This window comes from Enhydra lutris, unplaced genomic scaffold (genome assembly GCF_002288905.1).
Source record: "Enhydra lutris kenyoni isolate GAN:26980312 unplaced genomic scaffold, ASM228890v2 scaffoldscaffold6, whole genome shotgun sequence".
Lineage (NCBI taxonomy): Eukaryota > Metazoa > Chordata > Mammalia > Carnivora > Mustelidae > Enhydra > Enhydra lutris.
The window spans coordinates 9,889,212-9,903,663 of NW_019154090.1; the positions used below are offsets into that span (position 1 = coordinate 9,889,212).

The following is a 14,452-nucleotide window of genomic DNA, read 5'->3' on the forward strand; positions in this document are numbered from 1 at the left end:
ATATAAGTGGCATTGCATCATCATCTCCCTTTGTGTTCTTAACATTTATTTATTTTTTCAAGATTTTATTTATTTATTTGACAGAGATCACAAGTAGGCAGAGAAGCAGGCAGAGAGAGAGGAGGAAGCAGGCTCCCTGCTGAGCAGAAAGCCTAATTCGGGACTCGATCCCAAGACTCTGGGATCATGACCTGAGCCGAAGGCAGAGGCTTTAAGCCACTGAGCCACCCAGGCGCCCCTGTTCTTAACATTTAAAAGAGCTTTATGTTCTTTACCCTCCGTGATTAATTGTAGCCATGTTGGAGTATTACACTGTATACCTGTACCTTGGAGTGTTACACTGTATACCTACACCTCTCTTCCTTCGGCTTGCTGGGGTTTCTTGCTGATAAGCGTCAGATAGTTGCTACTTGTTTTGCCATTGGAAACAGCACAGCCACGCGTGTCCGTGTCTGTCCTGATCTCCATTACACATGGTGCTGATGTTTCTCTGGGGAGTGTGTCCAGAGGTCGCGTTGCTGGGTTGGCAATATATACATCTTTTTTTATTTTTTAAACATTTTATTTATTCATTTGAGAAAGAGAGAGAGAGAGCCTGAGAGGGGAGGAGGTCTGAGGGAGAAGCAGGCTCCCCATGGAGCTGGGAGCCCGATGTGGGACTCGATCCCGGGACTCTGGGATCATGACCTGAGCCGAAGGCAGTCGCTCAACCAACTGAGCCACCCAGGCGCCCGGCAGTATATACATCTTTACCACTTCCCCAAAGTGCTTGTACTAATCTTGGTGCCACTGTTCCTCCACATCCTCCCCACTGTTTGATGGCATCAGACTTTTAAAATGTTGTCACTGTCTTGTTTTACCATTTGTTCTTTTACTCAGAGAACCTCACTCTCCATTCCGGAAAGCCTGGGAACCCTGTGTTCCAGACACCACCGTGTTCAGTAACTCTTAAACCTGGCTGGTCATCAGAATTACCCAGGGACCTTTAAAAATGCAGATGATTCTGTCCCATCTGGACCTGTTTTGGTATTGGGATGGTTCCTTTATAAAGGTTTTTCACATCATTTGGCTTGATTGGAGAAAATTCTGCCCAGATCATGGGCAACTTTGGGATATGACTCATCTTTTTAATTTTGTTTTTAAAAGAAACAAGGCATTGAATTTAAATAAAATTTTAAAAATAAAAGGAATTTAAAAAAAAATGAGGCTCCCCTCTGCCTTGATCTACTGAAGCGTTTTATGCATTAAAAAATCAAAGAGCTGTAGATTCCATTATAATAAATCTGTATTAGTAGTATGAGTAGTTGGTGATCAGGGTACTTAGTAGCAGAGGTACTAGGAGTTGCTGTAGGAACAGAAATAATGTAGTGCTGGGTTATATTTAAAGATGCTTATGGCATGCCAGATGCTGTTCTAAGTGATTTGCATAGTCTCGTTAATTCTTCCCCTAAGCCAACAAGGTAGCACCATTCTGATTGGCATTTGACAGAGGAGAATACTGAGGTGTAGGGTGGCCAAGCTGTCTCCGCAGGTTCGCCTCGCTGGAGAATGTGGAGCTGGGACTGGCCCCCGGTCATGTGGCTGCCAAGTCCATATTCTTTAACCACGAGGACCTGGGAGTTCTGGTGCAGTGCGAGGGGCGTCGAAAAGCTCCTAGAGCCCCCGTAGTGACGTTGGGGTGTAGTGTGTCACGTGTTGCTGCATAGCCGATCACCCCACACTTAGCGGCTTCAAACAACAGAAGATGGTATCTCACCGGGTTTCTGGGCCAAGAATCTGGGTGCAGCTTCACTGGGTCCTGTGGCCCGTGTGTGGGTCACGCAGTGTTTAGCTGGGGCAGGATCCGCTTCCAGATAAAATCCGTGTTGTTGGCAGGACTCGGCCCCTTGCGCTTGCTGGACTGAGGGCGTCAGGTCTTCACTGTTTTGGCGGGAGGTCCCCCTCGTTCACGGCTCCGTGGGCTTCTCTGGAGGGCAGCTCACGGGTCAGCGGGCTTCGTCGGAGGGGACGAGGGAGCGTGTGAGCAGGTGAAGGCACAGTCTTTGTCACGTGACCTCAGAACTGGCCGTCCATCAGTTCAGTTCCCGTGTTGCTAACTAGAAGCAGGTCACCAGGTCTGTGCCCCCTCCCCCCGCTCAGTGGGAACAGGTCTCCCGGGGCGTGGATACCATGGGGGTGGGGGTCACTGGAAGCCCTTGAAGAAGTCGCCTCCCCTCTCCGTGTAGAAGAAACAGCTTCATGAGCTGCATTTTGATGACCCCATGACGCAGCACAAATGTGCTTGGAAATTGACACACTTCAAGGGGTTTTTATGTCCCCGATGCCAGTAGGTACTTTGAGACTCAACAGGACACCTCTCCTTGGCAACTTTTGGGTGGGAAGGGAGCTCTTTGTCCCACGCTGCTGCTGCTTCCCCCACGAGCCTATACCTGGCCTGACCCGTGGCTTCTAAACTGTATCTTGAACACACATCTGATATCAAGAACATCCGTGGCCTGGAAGCAGCAGCATAGATCTGGTGGGTGGGTGTTTCCTGGTGAATCAGAGTCATTATCTCCCACGGATTTACTTTTGTTCCAGCTTTTATGTTTTCAAGTTCTAGGGCCCTGGGCTCTGCTGAAGTCATTTGAGGGCTGACTCATCCCCAGATACCCAATATCAGCCATTCTAAGATAAGTGAGCAACATCCCCCACCCTTCCTTTCGCTCTGAAGGGCTCTCCTTCCCAGATACACGTCCTGGTTTATGAGCTGTGGCCCTGTGTTCTCACAGCAGGAACGGTAGGGGATTTGGATGGACAAATCCTTACTTTCCAAACCGCACCCCACCCTCCCAAGGTTACAAAAAACAAACCAACCCATCCTTTAGTTAAGGCATTCAGAACAAATACATATGTGAAGAAAGAGCTCAAGGCTCTAATCATCTTTATTTTCACCACCAAAAGATGAGACCCTCTTCCCTTTCCAGAGATTTTTCTCTCAGTTTTTTTTTCCTATGTGTATAGGAGTGTAAACATCCACACAGATTTTTATGAAATTGGGATCGAATGTCACATAAGGCTTTCTAAATTCTCCCCGCATTGAACAGTGTATATATGGTGAACATTTTCTGGTATCAGTGAAAGGTGATTTTTATGATTTTAATGTGTACGTGGTGCTTGGTGGAACAAAAATATGGTTGATTGAATATTCCTTTCCTTGGAAGCTTAACGTTTCTCATTTCTCACTACTAAAAGTCCGTGAGCATCCGTCTTTAATGAAATGCATATTATTGCTAAGTTTTCTTGTTTGCTGACCTGCCTCCCTCTCTGTCTGTGGTTCTGCCGGTGACAACCAGCCTCCAGGCGTGTGGGCAGGTTCTGTACCCTGTAGAGATCTCTCCCACTCCTCCAACGAAGGGGTTCTCGTCCTGGGGCCATTTTGCCTCCAGGGGACATGCAAAAAAACGGTTGGGAGATTCTTTGGGTTGTCACGACTCAGGATGGTGCCACTGATGTCACCTCGTGGGTGGAGGCCAGGACAGCCTCCTGACAAAGAATGGTCCCCTCTGCATGGTCGTTGTGTGGGGCCCGCAGCTCCCGTCTGATGCACCCAGATAGCCTCCTGTGATTTAAAGACACCAGCCCAGTTACCGGCCGGGAGGAAGCATCAGCTCAGCCGTACGTCTCGGTTTCGTGCCTGTGGACCGTTAGGAACATGCTCTCGGCGGGTTCATCGCCCCCCACCAAAAATACCTGTGAGCTCAGGGCCCGTGCTTGGCAGGTACTTCCTGCACTCACAAAGCAAAGTCTTGTCTTGGCGTGAATCTCCGTCTTTGGGGCCGGTGTGCTCATCTCGCTGAAGGAAGGCTGCGTTGCCTGCTTTGTTTTTGTTGTGTACAGATGTTCCACTGCACGCCCCCCCCCCCCGCCATCCCACGTGCAGTGATGGAGGCCGATCATTGCTGTAGATCATACCCCTGTCATTGTTTGCATAAAAGAGGCCTTTGAACAGGGGCCAGAATCAGACCACAGTGGAAAAAGATGAGGCCCCAAAACAATGCCGTGCGACCAGCAGCTCCCTGTGAATTTACGGCGTAGTCTTGCCATCGTATGAGAGCGAAGTAACCTTGTGATGAACCGGGTGGGAGGAAATGAGTATAACGGGAGGAGACAGTGGATACGTGTTTATGTTGGACGAGCTGGCCGAGCTCTCCCGAGCACCCTCGGCAGGAGAGGAAGCTAGGGGTGGTGGGGGGGCGGGAGCTATTTCCTATCCCTGTGTTGTTAAGCACCATTTGGGTAAAGGGAGAAGGGAGAAGAGCCCTGGGATGCTTTCATGCCGTTCTCTTTGGCCCGAGTCACAGGCATACACAGGTGCGATCCGTGGAATGTGCACCACGCAGAGTTTCCGCTTTGGAGAGGCAGGTGCTTTCTGGAGTAAGCGCGTAGTTCTCGAAGACTGTCGGTGATCCCAGGGCATCAGAGAGCTGTCTTGAAGGAGGAAACTTACACTGAGAATTTGGCTTTGGGTATTTATTTCACGTGTAGTAAAGAGTTCACAGGCACGCATTCTGGGCTTCCCGGGGTGACGGGATTTAGGCAGGAGGTGGGAAGGGCCATGCTCTGCTCCCTTGCCCGTCTCCCCTGCCTTCAGGCTCCCTGCGATGGGGGTTGCCAAGGAAGGAATGTCAAGGAATAAGAACCGGGGATTTTACTGCTGTTCTCCAAAGCCAGGATTTCTCAGCCTCGGTGCTCTTGATGCTGGGACCTGATGATTCCTGGCTGGGGCTGCCCTGTGCCCTGTGAGATGCTTCCCAGCATCCTGGACCTCTACCCACTGGATGCCGGTAGCATCCGCAACCCCGAGTTGTGACAACCAAAAAGATCACCAGATATTGGTAAATGCAAGATCTCCTCCGCTGAGAACCACTGGGCTAATAAGCCTTGGTCTCCACACATGGCACGCTCGAGGGGTGTGTCATGTTACCTCCCCCGAGCAGGACTGAGGACATTGAGCGGACGCTGTCTCTCTGTCCGGCCCTTGGCTGTGCGCTCTGTGTAAGTGACATCATTTAAGCCACAACAGCCTGTGTGGTAAGAGTTGTTAGTATTCCTATTTTACAGATGAGAAAACTGAGGTTTAGAGAAAAGAAGAAGCATGTCCAAGTGCACACAGCTGAAAGCTGGTGTCAGGTCTAAGCGTTCGACGCTGGGGCCATGGTGTTACCTACTCCCCAGAAAATCTGGTCAGTGTGAACGAGAACCTGGGTAATCTGATCCCTAGCTAGGTCCTCGGGTAGACATAAGGGTCTGGAAGTACCAGGGTCGGCAGTTCTCAGGGAAGGCAGTTTGCTCCCCAGGGGGTGTTTATTTATGTCTGGAGACATTGGGTTGTCCCCGTGGGGGTGCTGCTGGCATCTGGTGGGGACAGCCCGGGGACGCCTCAAAAGGGCCTGCAGTGCACAGGTCAGCCCCCGCAGCAAAGAATTCACCAGCCCGTATGTGAATGATGCCAAGGTCGAGAACCCCACTCTGGGTAACGACCTTACTTCCCCACGTTTCCAGGTAGACCACAGTTTGATGATCCTGGCAGTCCTGTCTATAAATTAAGATGCGCTTCCAGCGTGGGAGTCCGTTCCTGTTGGGATAGTAATAAGTAAAAACAAAGTCCTTAAATCCTTTTGATCTTGCTTTCATCATTTAATGCGTTTCCAAATGCTTTGAGTTTTCTTCTGTTTTCTTGTGGCCTTTGCCCCAAAGTGAGCCCCCCCTTTCCGGCTTTTTATCTTTAGCCAAGTGAGAAAACACTGGCGTCCGCTGAGTACACTTTGTGCGCCATCTGTCCTGGGAAGTGGGCACAGGCGCAGAAAGTGGGTGTTCCTCTTGGGTATTCATTCCCTCGGGCCCCCTCTCTAGGATGAATCCACCGGAGAGATCACGTTTTACATGAAAGGAGCAGATGTCGTCATGGCCGGCATCGTGCAGTACAACGATTGGCTGGAGGAGGAGGTAAGCGGGGTGCGTGGAGTGAGAACCGCGCTGCAGGGGCATGTCTGCAGGCTGCCCTCGCATGGCAAAGCGGGATGGGGCTCCGCTTGTCACCTGTGCCTACGTAACAGGTGGCCCCCGAACTTAGCGTCAAACAACACGCCTCTGTTTCTCATGGTTTCTGTGGGCCAGGGATCCGGGCATAGCTTCGTTGGCTCCTCTGCTCAGGGTCTCCAGAGGGTTTGCTTGGGTCCAGCTCTCATCTGAAGGCTCATGCGGGGCAAGACCCACTTCCGTGCTCACCCAGCTACCCTGTGCGGGAAGTCAGCTCCTCTCTGGCTTTTGGGTGGAGGCCGGTCCCAGGAGGGCGGGGAGCACTGGGGGCCACGTCCCAGGCCGCCTCTTCTGGTTCGTGGTCTGGAGAATTGGCCACAGCCAGGAGGGAGGAAACTCTCCAGTTTATCAGGCCGATCTTGTTTTATCTCTCTGCTCCAGGTAGGAAAAAGGCACATTTTCCATTCAGTAATATTCTGTTTTCAGTTAGAGGGTGGCAAACTCAAATGCCAGTGGGGGCCAGGCAGGTAAGTCAAAAGAAACAGGCTGGGGTGTGTTCTTCTAGCAGGGTCGACTTTGTATGTTAAGCATATTAGAATATTCTTCCCTTGACGACTGTTTTCTGGGAAGACTTAGAAGCTACTGCTTTTCATCCATCGCTGGTTGTGGTTATTTGGGAAGGTGTGGGCGGTTTCATCTGAGGTTCAAATCCAGACTTACCTGTGAATTCTTAACAGCGTTGACTTAAATTTTGAAATGTATACTGTGTCAATCAAAGACAATCTCTGTTTGGCCTATGAACTGCCATGTTGCGGCCTCCCTTGAGAAGGTTTGCTTTAGGGGAAAGCCGTAGTCCGATTTGCCACTTTCCCCAGCCCCTGTGTCAACTGTAGCATCTGGCCCTCCTCCATGAGAGTCGGGGGCTTAGAGGTGGAGCTCTTAGTGCACCACTCCGCTGACTGTGGTCTGCTTTGCAGTGTGGAAACATGGCGCGAGAAGGTCTGCGGGTGCTAGTGGTGGCGAAAAAGTCTCTAGCAGAGGAACAGTATCAAGACTTTGAAGTAAGTGGTCCTGGGACCTTTTTGTTATTCTTTGCAGCCCTACCCTTATCTCCCCCTCGCTCATTCCCCTGTAGCCCTACTGAGGTCCTTTCTGAGCTCCCCAGGCTCACTTCTGCCACGGGGCCTTTGCACTTGCTCTTTCCTCTGCCTGGAACTCTCTTACCACACAGAGCTCCATGGCCTGCTCCCTTGCTTCCTTTGGGTCTCTGCTCAAATGCCACTGCCTCTGAGAAGTCTTCCCAGACTCGCCATCTAAGGCAGCCCCACCTCACTGCTCACCATCCATCATCTGCCTCACTTTCTTCACTGTGGGAGTCCCCACCTAGGATGACCTTGTTTCTGTGTTTCCATCTCACATTCTTCTCTGAAGAATCAAATTTTTTTTCAGAGCAGAGACTGTCAGCTTGGTTCACTTGTACATCCCAGCACTTGTTAGTCATGGACACATGGGATATCCTCTGGAAAATTTAAAATGATTCACCTCCTTGGAGCCCTCATTTCTTTACATTGTGAAAAGAGTTGAACTAGATCATTGACTTTGATGGTCAAGGGTTCCAGCATGAATATGTGTGGTTTATTGTCCTCTTGTCCCATAAATTGTGTGTTTCTTGAGGGCAGGGTCCTGGCCTGGCACAAAGCCCAGCATGTGCACGGGCGTGTGACCACCCGGGGGAGGTGTGGCTGGGGACAGGCTTCAGGGGTCCTTGTCCTGGCCCTCCCAGAGGAGCTGTGCCTGAGTCTGTCTCTTCCTTGTGCTTGAGTTCTCTGCAGAGATTTAGCAAGAATTCTAGCCCTGATAATTGTCCTTCCAAGTTTAAAAGCATGTGTTTGAAACAACCCATTTGGGGGATTTTTTATTTTCTTCCACGTCTTCACTAACCCTATAAAGTGGCTAAACTGACGGGTTGGGTCCATGGTCTTTGGAGGTGAGACTTCATCTTCAGAAAACCGGGTGATCAGGGGCTTTTGGTCACAAAGTGTGTGCTGTGTGTCGGAGAACGTGCTCTCTTTTTGAGATCTTGAGTCGTACCGATCCTCGCAATGGCTCGGGGAGGGTGGGACTGTTACTGCTGCTTCATGGATGAGAACAGTCAAGAATCAGATACACTGAGCGACTTGCTAGAATTTGCACAGCAGGCAAGTATAAAGGAAAGGGTGGTACTAAGGCCTGTGTAAGATCTGGGCCGATGAACTCGGAAGGACGCTGGACGTCTCCGTTTATCCTCCGCTGGGTGTTCCCCTCCCCACCGTAAGCAGTGGCGGTGTCTCCTGCTGTGTCGCAGGCCCGCTACGTCCAGGCCAAGCTGAGCGTGCACGACCGCTCGCTCAAAGTGGCCACCGTGATTGAGAGCCTGGAGATGGAGATGGAGCTGCTCTGCCTGACCGGGGTGGAGGACCAGCTGCAGGCAGATGTGAGGCCCACCCTGGAGACCCTGAGGAACGCCGGCATCAAGGTAGGCTGACCCGGCCTGGGGCCCAGCTGCTGAGGTGCACGATGGTCCCCACTGCAGAGCGTAGAAATGAGAGAGGAGGGCGGGGAAGAGGTGGGAACTGAGGAACCCGAGAGCGCGGACAGTGACCACGGCCCTGGCTGGGATGGGCCACTGTGTCCCTCCCGCCCCTTGGGCCCTGTTTCTGGAGGACATCTCCCCCCACCCCCCACTGGGCTCCACGAAGGCGGGACTGCCTGCCGCGCCTCCTCCCTCCAGCCGGCTTGGGGTGTCCGGCACATTCTTGTTGAGCCACCGGCCGGCCATCTGCCGGTTGTTCTGGGTGAATGAGTGGCCGCCCCGCGGACTGACCGCCTGTTCCAGCAAACTGCTGTCTTCACACGGTTTGGGGCCAAAAAGAAAAAAGAAACGAAACCCCGGCGTTTAATCCAGAGAGGCCAGCAGAGGGCGACAAAGGCACGCGCGCCGCCTTTACAGCGGGCGCAGCCCCCGTGTAAACCCAATGCCATCCTGTGTCTTGGGGCCAGAGGCCTAGTTCATTGCAAGGAAATGGTCAGCAAGGTCCCCCCTTGTGGAAAAACAGTCCGAAGTCAGAAGGGCTCGCTTCTGTTGCGCCGCGGTGCTCGGATCTGTCACTGGCAACTTCCGTGGACCTCGTCTCTCTAAGTTTGGGCCTTTCCAGTTCCTGCTTCTGGCTCCATCCTGAGCTTCTCCTCAAAGCTGTTCTCTCCAAAAGGCTGGGTTCTTGTTTTTGTTTTTTAAAGGCTTTATTTATTTGATAGAGAGAGACACAGCAAGAGAGGGAACACAAGCAAGGGGAGTGGGAGAGGGAGAAGCAGGCTTCCCGCTGAGCAGGGAGCCCGATGCAGGACTTGATCCCAGGACCCCGGGATCATGACCTGAGCTGAAGGCAGAGGCTTAGCGACGGAGCCACCCATGTGCCACCAAAAAGCTGTTCTAATCCCAGAGTGTGGACTGGACTTCTCTTTCTGGTTTCCTTGGTCAGACGGGAGGGGGAAGGGAGTGTTGGGGGGAGGGATGGGGAGGGGCGGGATTGGAGGCAGGCCTAGAGTAAGGTCCTTCACAGGCCAGAAGCTGTGGGAGCTTGGAATTCCCACTTCGGCCCCTTTCTAGACGCAGCGGCCAAGGCCGAGCGACGTGGGAGACGCGCTGCTGGGCCTGGGGCTCAGGTCTGGGCACGCACCTGCGGTGCCCCTGTCGTCCTGACGTGGGGCCTCCGTACTGTCGTGCACCAGTGACTTTCCATGGTTTTCTAGAACTTGAGCCTCCCAGCTCCTTCCCTGGTGTTTCAGCAAACCCTGAACACTGGCACCAAACTGGGATCACTAAAAAGAATACATTTTTTTTTTAAAGATTTTATTTATTAGACAGAGAGAAAGATCACAAGTAGGCAGAGAGGCAGGCAGAGAGAGAGGGGAGGAAGCAGGCTCCCTGCTGAGCAGAGAGCCCGATGCGTGGCTCGATCCCAGGACCCTGAGATCATGACCTGAGCCGAAGGCAGAGGCTTAACCCACTGAGCCACCCAGGCGCCCCAAGAATGCATTTTTTAAATGGCCAGATGAGGGGTTGAGAGAAGAGGCTGACACCCACCAGGGTCAAGCCCAGAGCCACGGCCCTCCCCCACCCCGACCAAAGGGCCCAGTGCCCGTGTCCTGGCTGTCTCATGGGCTGGGTTTGAATCTGGTTTCTCCGCTGACTACTTCGTTAGTCCTTGGCAAGTGGCTTGGCTTCTCAGGGCTCTGTTTCCTGCCTCAGCACGTCACCATTAAGGTCACATGCACTGAACGTGGATGACACTTGATGGGCACCTGGCACGGCAAACGCTCTGGAAACCATTGCCGTTTGCTTTCCCCGACCTCCCCCGCTGCCAGCGTGTCCTTTGCACAGTGACTCCGCGCCCTTCCCTGCTGGGGGCAGCGAGAGCAGAGGGTTGATGGGTAAACCAGCAGAGCAGGAAGCACATTCCATTTGGACTGTGAACACGGGGATTCTGGGCCTGTTCGCAACGGGAGCTGGCTGTGTGGCTTTGGGGCAAGTCACCTACCCTCTCTGAGCCCATGGCAGCGAGACGCAGAATGAACTGTTGGGAGGGGCAGAGGAACTTGGCATGTTTGCCGTTGGCTTAACCAACCACCTAGAAAGACTGCGTGTAACGTGACAAAACAGTGTTTCCTGTAGGGCATGGAAGTGACCCTCACCCATCCTGCTGTCCCCTTCTTTGAAATTATTTATTGCTTTAAGAAAAATTTCCGGAAGGGGGATGAGGAGGTCAGAAGCCGAACCTCATGATGTCTGTGGAAGCGTGTGGCCAAACGGTTTTCTAGAAGCGTTGCACCAACTTTCACTGTCCCCAGCAGTGGTCACTTGGGGTCCTGAAGCCTTTGGAGTGGGGAATTCCTGCAGTGTGTTGGGGACACCATGAGCCTCGAGATAAGTTAGAATAAATGAGGGGCACCTGGGGGGCTCCGTTGTTAAGCATCTGCCCTCAGCTCAAGGCATGATCCCAGCGCCCTGGGATCGAGCCCCACATTGGACTCCTTGCTCACTGGAGAGCCTGTTTCTCCCTCTCCCAATCCCCCTGTTTGTGCTCCCTCCTAGCTGTCTTTCTCTCTGTCAAATAAATAAATAAAATCTTTTTTAAAAATTTGGAATAAATGGAGTTTAGCTCAATGTTCTTGGGAACTGAGCAGACACGGGCTGCAGGCTGGCCTTGGACAGTGGCCCGGAAGAGCCCCTCTCTGCTGTGGTTGTAGGTTTGGATGCTGACAGGGGACAAGCTGGAGACGGCTACGTGCACAGCGAAGAACGCACACCTGGTGACCAGAAACCAAGACATCCACGTTTTTCGGCTGGTAAAGCATTGTCTGCACTGGGGCCTCGTGGGGACGATGTTGCAGTTTGCGGGGTGACCTCAGAACCCTAAAGAGGGGAGAGAGGAGTGTAGTAACCACCTTGGGTGGGGGAACTTATATCGTTGGGTTTGAGGGGAATTACTGAGTGGCCCCGGCGAGGCTGCAGGGTTCGTTCCTTCTGGTGGCAGTTCAGACGCACCTAGTTACAGTCCAGTGTTCTTACCCTGGTGGGGGTCACGGTCCCTTTGAGAAGCTGATGCAGGACACCATCGGGGCGAAGGGTGCAGACAGGCCCATGCGTGGGGAATTGTACCTGCGAGTCCAGGTGCCACCAGACCCTTGAAGACCAAGTCCTTGGATAAGAAGTAAATTCCAGATCACAGATTGTGGCGGGTCTGTCCTCCTGAAGGAAACCCTTGAGGAGCCTTTGGAAGGAGATGTACTGGGTGGGCAAGCGGGAAATTTCCTGCCCTTGTGGCAAGCGCTTGACCCCAGCAGTGCGGCCCTGAGGAGCTGCTCGGGGCCAGAAGCCGCAAGCTGGGGTCGGCTTGACGGAGCTGGGAGGTGAGGAGCGGGTGGTCCCCTTCCGCCGCCAGAGCCCGCAGACTGGAGGGGCCCTGTCCATCCCAGGAGTGTCCCCTCGACTCCCTGCCTTTGGTCCACAGCCCGCAGCGCCCTCAGGAGATCGGCAGTTTGGGGCCCCACCCGGTAGTGTGGGGTAGAGCCAGGGACAGCTCGTCTTCAGCAGCCGGGGACTCCACACTTGCAAACACTCTTACTTCCTAGAATGTATTTGTAACCCCGAGATCGGTGCTCAGGGCCAGAGTCCTCCATGGCCAAGTGCAGAGCAGGGGGATCCGTCATTGCCTGCCGTGCACGTTCCCAGTTGGGCTCACACGAGGCGACCCCCGCCTTCTCGGCTCTCGTCCTGCCCACGAGCACAGTCCACGGTCTTGGAGGGCCACTTTTTTCTTGCATTTTTGTGCCGTCAGTGATTTCGCTGTTTCAAATCCCCCCTCTCAGCACAGGGCTGGACTGTGTCTGGTGTCGCAAAGTGTAGGAAGGCCCGATGTCCCTCACGGAGAAGGTGCGAGTGTCGGCTGGAGTTCCTTCAGACATGAGCTCTAATGCTGTTGGTTAGGAGTTCCGCGTTCGTGAATCGACAATGTGCATTTCAGAAGATGTGTTTAGGGTGCACTGAGGTGGCTCCATCGGTGAAACGTCTGACTCTTAATTTCACCATCTCGGGGTCGTGAGATCGAGCCCTGTGTCAGTTGGACTCTGTGCTGGGCATGGAGCCGGCTTAAGATTCTCTCCCTCTGCCCCTCCTCCTGCTCATGTGTGTGCGCACGCTCACTCTCTCTCTCTCTAAATAAAGTCTTGAAAAAATGCATTTAAATAAAAACACATATAAAACAAGATTTTTGTATTGACTGAGGGAAATATTATGGCCAAAGGCTCATAGGAACCTCACCTGTATTTCCCCCAGGAGCAATGAATGGTTCCTTATTTGCTAAGTTGGTGTTCAAAGCAACTTTACAGAGCGTTAACTACTGAACATAATGAGACTCAACTGTATGTTGTGTAGATTCTGTATTCTCTACATTCTGTATATTTAGGGGCTGCAAACGACAGTCCATGTGGCCACCTGCTTTTGTAAATAAAACTTTATTTAATTTGTTTTAAGATTTTTATTTTTTTGAGAGAGAGAGAGCATGAGCAGGGGGGAGGGGTAGAGGCAGAAGGAGCGGCACACTCCTCACCGAGCAGGGAGCCTGACGTGGGACTCGATCCCAGGATCCTGGGACCATAACCTGAGCTGAAGGCAGATGCTTAACCGAATGAGCCATCCAGGCGCCCAAATAAAGTTTTATTTAAACACAGATATGCCCCCTTGTTTACCTGTTGTCTGTGGTTGCCTTGGTGCTACGAAAGCGGAGTCGAGTCATTTTGGCCAGCACTGTAGGGTCCCCGGGGCCTGCAGGGGGTACCGTCCGGTGCGCCACAGAAAAGTTGGCCCCCCGGCTAGATGCCTGGCTTCTGTTGCCTGCTGTCCAGCCCCTGAGACGAGTTACCTGAGGCGGGCTCACGGATCTCGCCGTGCCTTCGTTTCCTTATGTGAGAAGGACAGCTGTTACCATTATGCACCTTGTAGGGCTGTTGTGAGATGTAAATGTGGAAAAATCCATGGAAAGGGCTTAGCATAGTGCCTGGCACACAATGAAAGTGGGGTCACATTTAGCTCTTTTTCTTTTACTATGTGGGTCACAGCCGTGCTGGGGGAAATGCAAGGTGGTAGTTGGCATACCGGCTCTCCCGCTTCCCGCAGAATCATAACAAACCCGGTTTGATTTGGCTCTGGGTCTGGTGGCAGGGGCAGGGCGGGGGTCCCGGCTGGGGCGGCCATTGTCTTCATCCCGGCTTCAGGAAGCCGCTGTTTGTTGTTCTGCCATCTCCGGAGAGCACGGCCCCCTCCACCCCTCCGTTCCCTTCCAGGTGACGAACCGCAGCGAGGCCCACCTCGAGCTGAACGCTTTCCGCAGGAAGCATGACTGCGCCCTGGTCATCTCTGGAGACTCCCTGGAGGTGGGTGCGGGGACCCCGCCTGCCGGGTCCTCCTGGGAGTGCGCTTCCCTTCCTGCCTGGGGGGCGGGGGCAGGGACCTTGGGTGACCCACCCCCTCCTCCTCCCCCTCCCCCGCCCAGGTCTGCCTCAAGTACTATGAGTACGAGTTCATGGAGCTGGCCTGCCAGTGCCCGGCCGTGGTCTGCTGCCGCTGCACGCCCACCCAGAAGGCCCAGATCGTGCGGCTGCTGCAGGAGCGCACCGGGAAGCTCACTTGTGCAGTAGGTAGGTGCCCCCCCACACCCGTCCCCACCCCCTGCCCCTCCACACCGGCCACTGATGCACTGGATCCCTCTCTCCGAGGGTGGCTGGACTCTGCTGCTGTGTCCTGGCCCCTTCACATAGGTCATGCTCTTCTCCCCCAACAGACCTTGGCTCTGATATTATTTTTAGTATTTCCCCCTGAGTGAGAGGAGATAAG

The 14,452-nt window shown here is 53.3% G+C and overlaps 1 protein-coding gene across 2 annotated transcripts in view; it reads left to right on the forward strand.

The window, feature by feature from the left end:
• Positions 1-14,452, forward strand: part of LOC111141555 (ATPase phospholipid transporting 9A (putative)) — a 127,513-nt gene that overhangs the window by 102,515 nt on the left and 10,546 nt on the right. For both annotated transcript variants that reach the window (XM_022494182.1, XM_022494181.1), the window contains exons 16-21: positions 5,896-5,988; positions 6,999-7,082; positions 8,366-8,536; positions 11,308-11,406; positions 13,903-13,992; positions 14,112-14,256. In XM_022494182.1, coding sequence (XP_022349890.1) covers positions 5,896-5,988; positions 6,999-7,082; positions 8,366-8,536; positions 11,308-11,406; positions 13,903-13,992; positions 14,112-14,256 — 682 coding nt within the window. The remainder of the gene's footprint in view (positions 1-5,895; positions 5,989-6,998; positions 7,083-8,365; positions 8,537-11,307; positions 11,407-13,902; positions 13,993-14,111; positions 14,257-14,452) is intronic.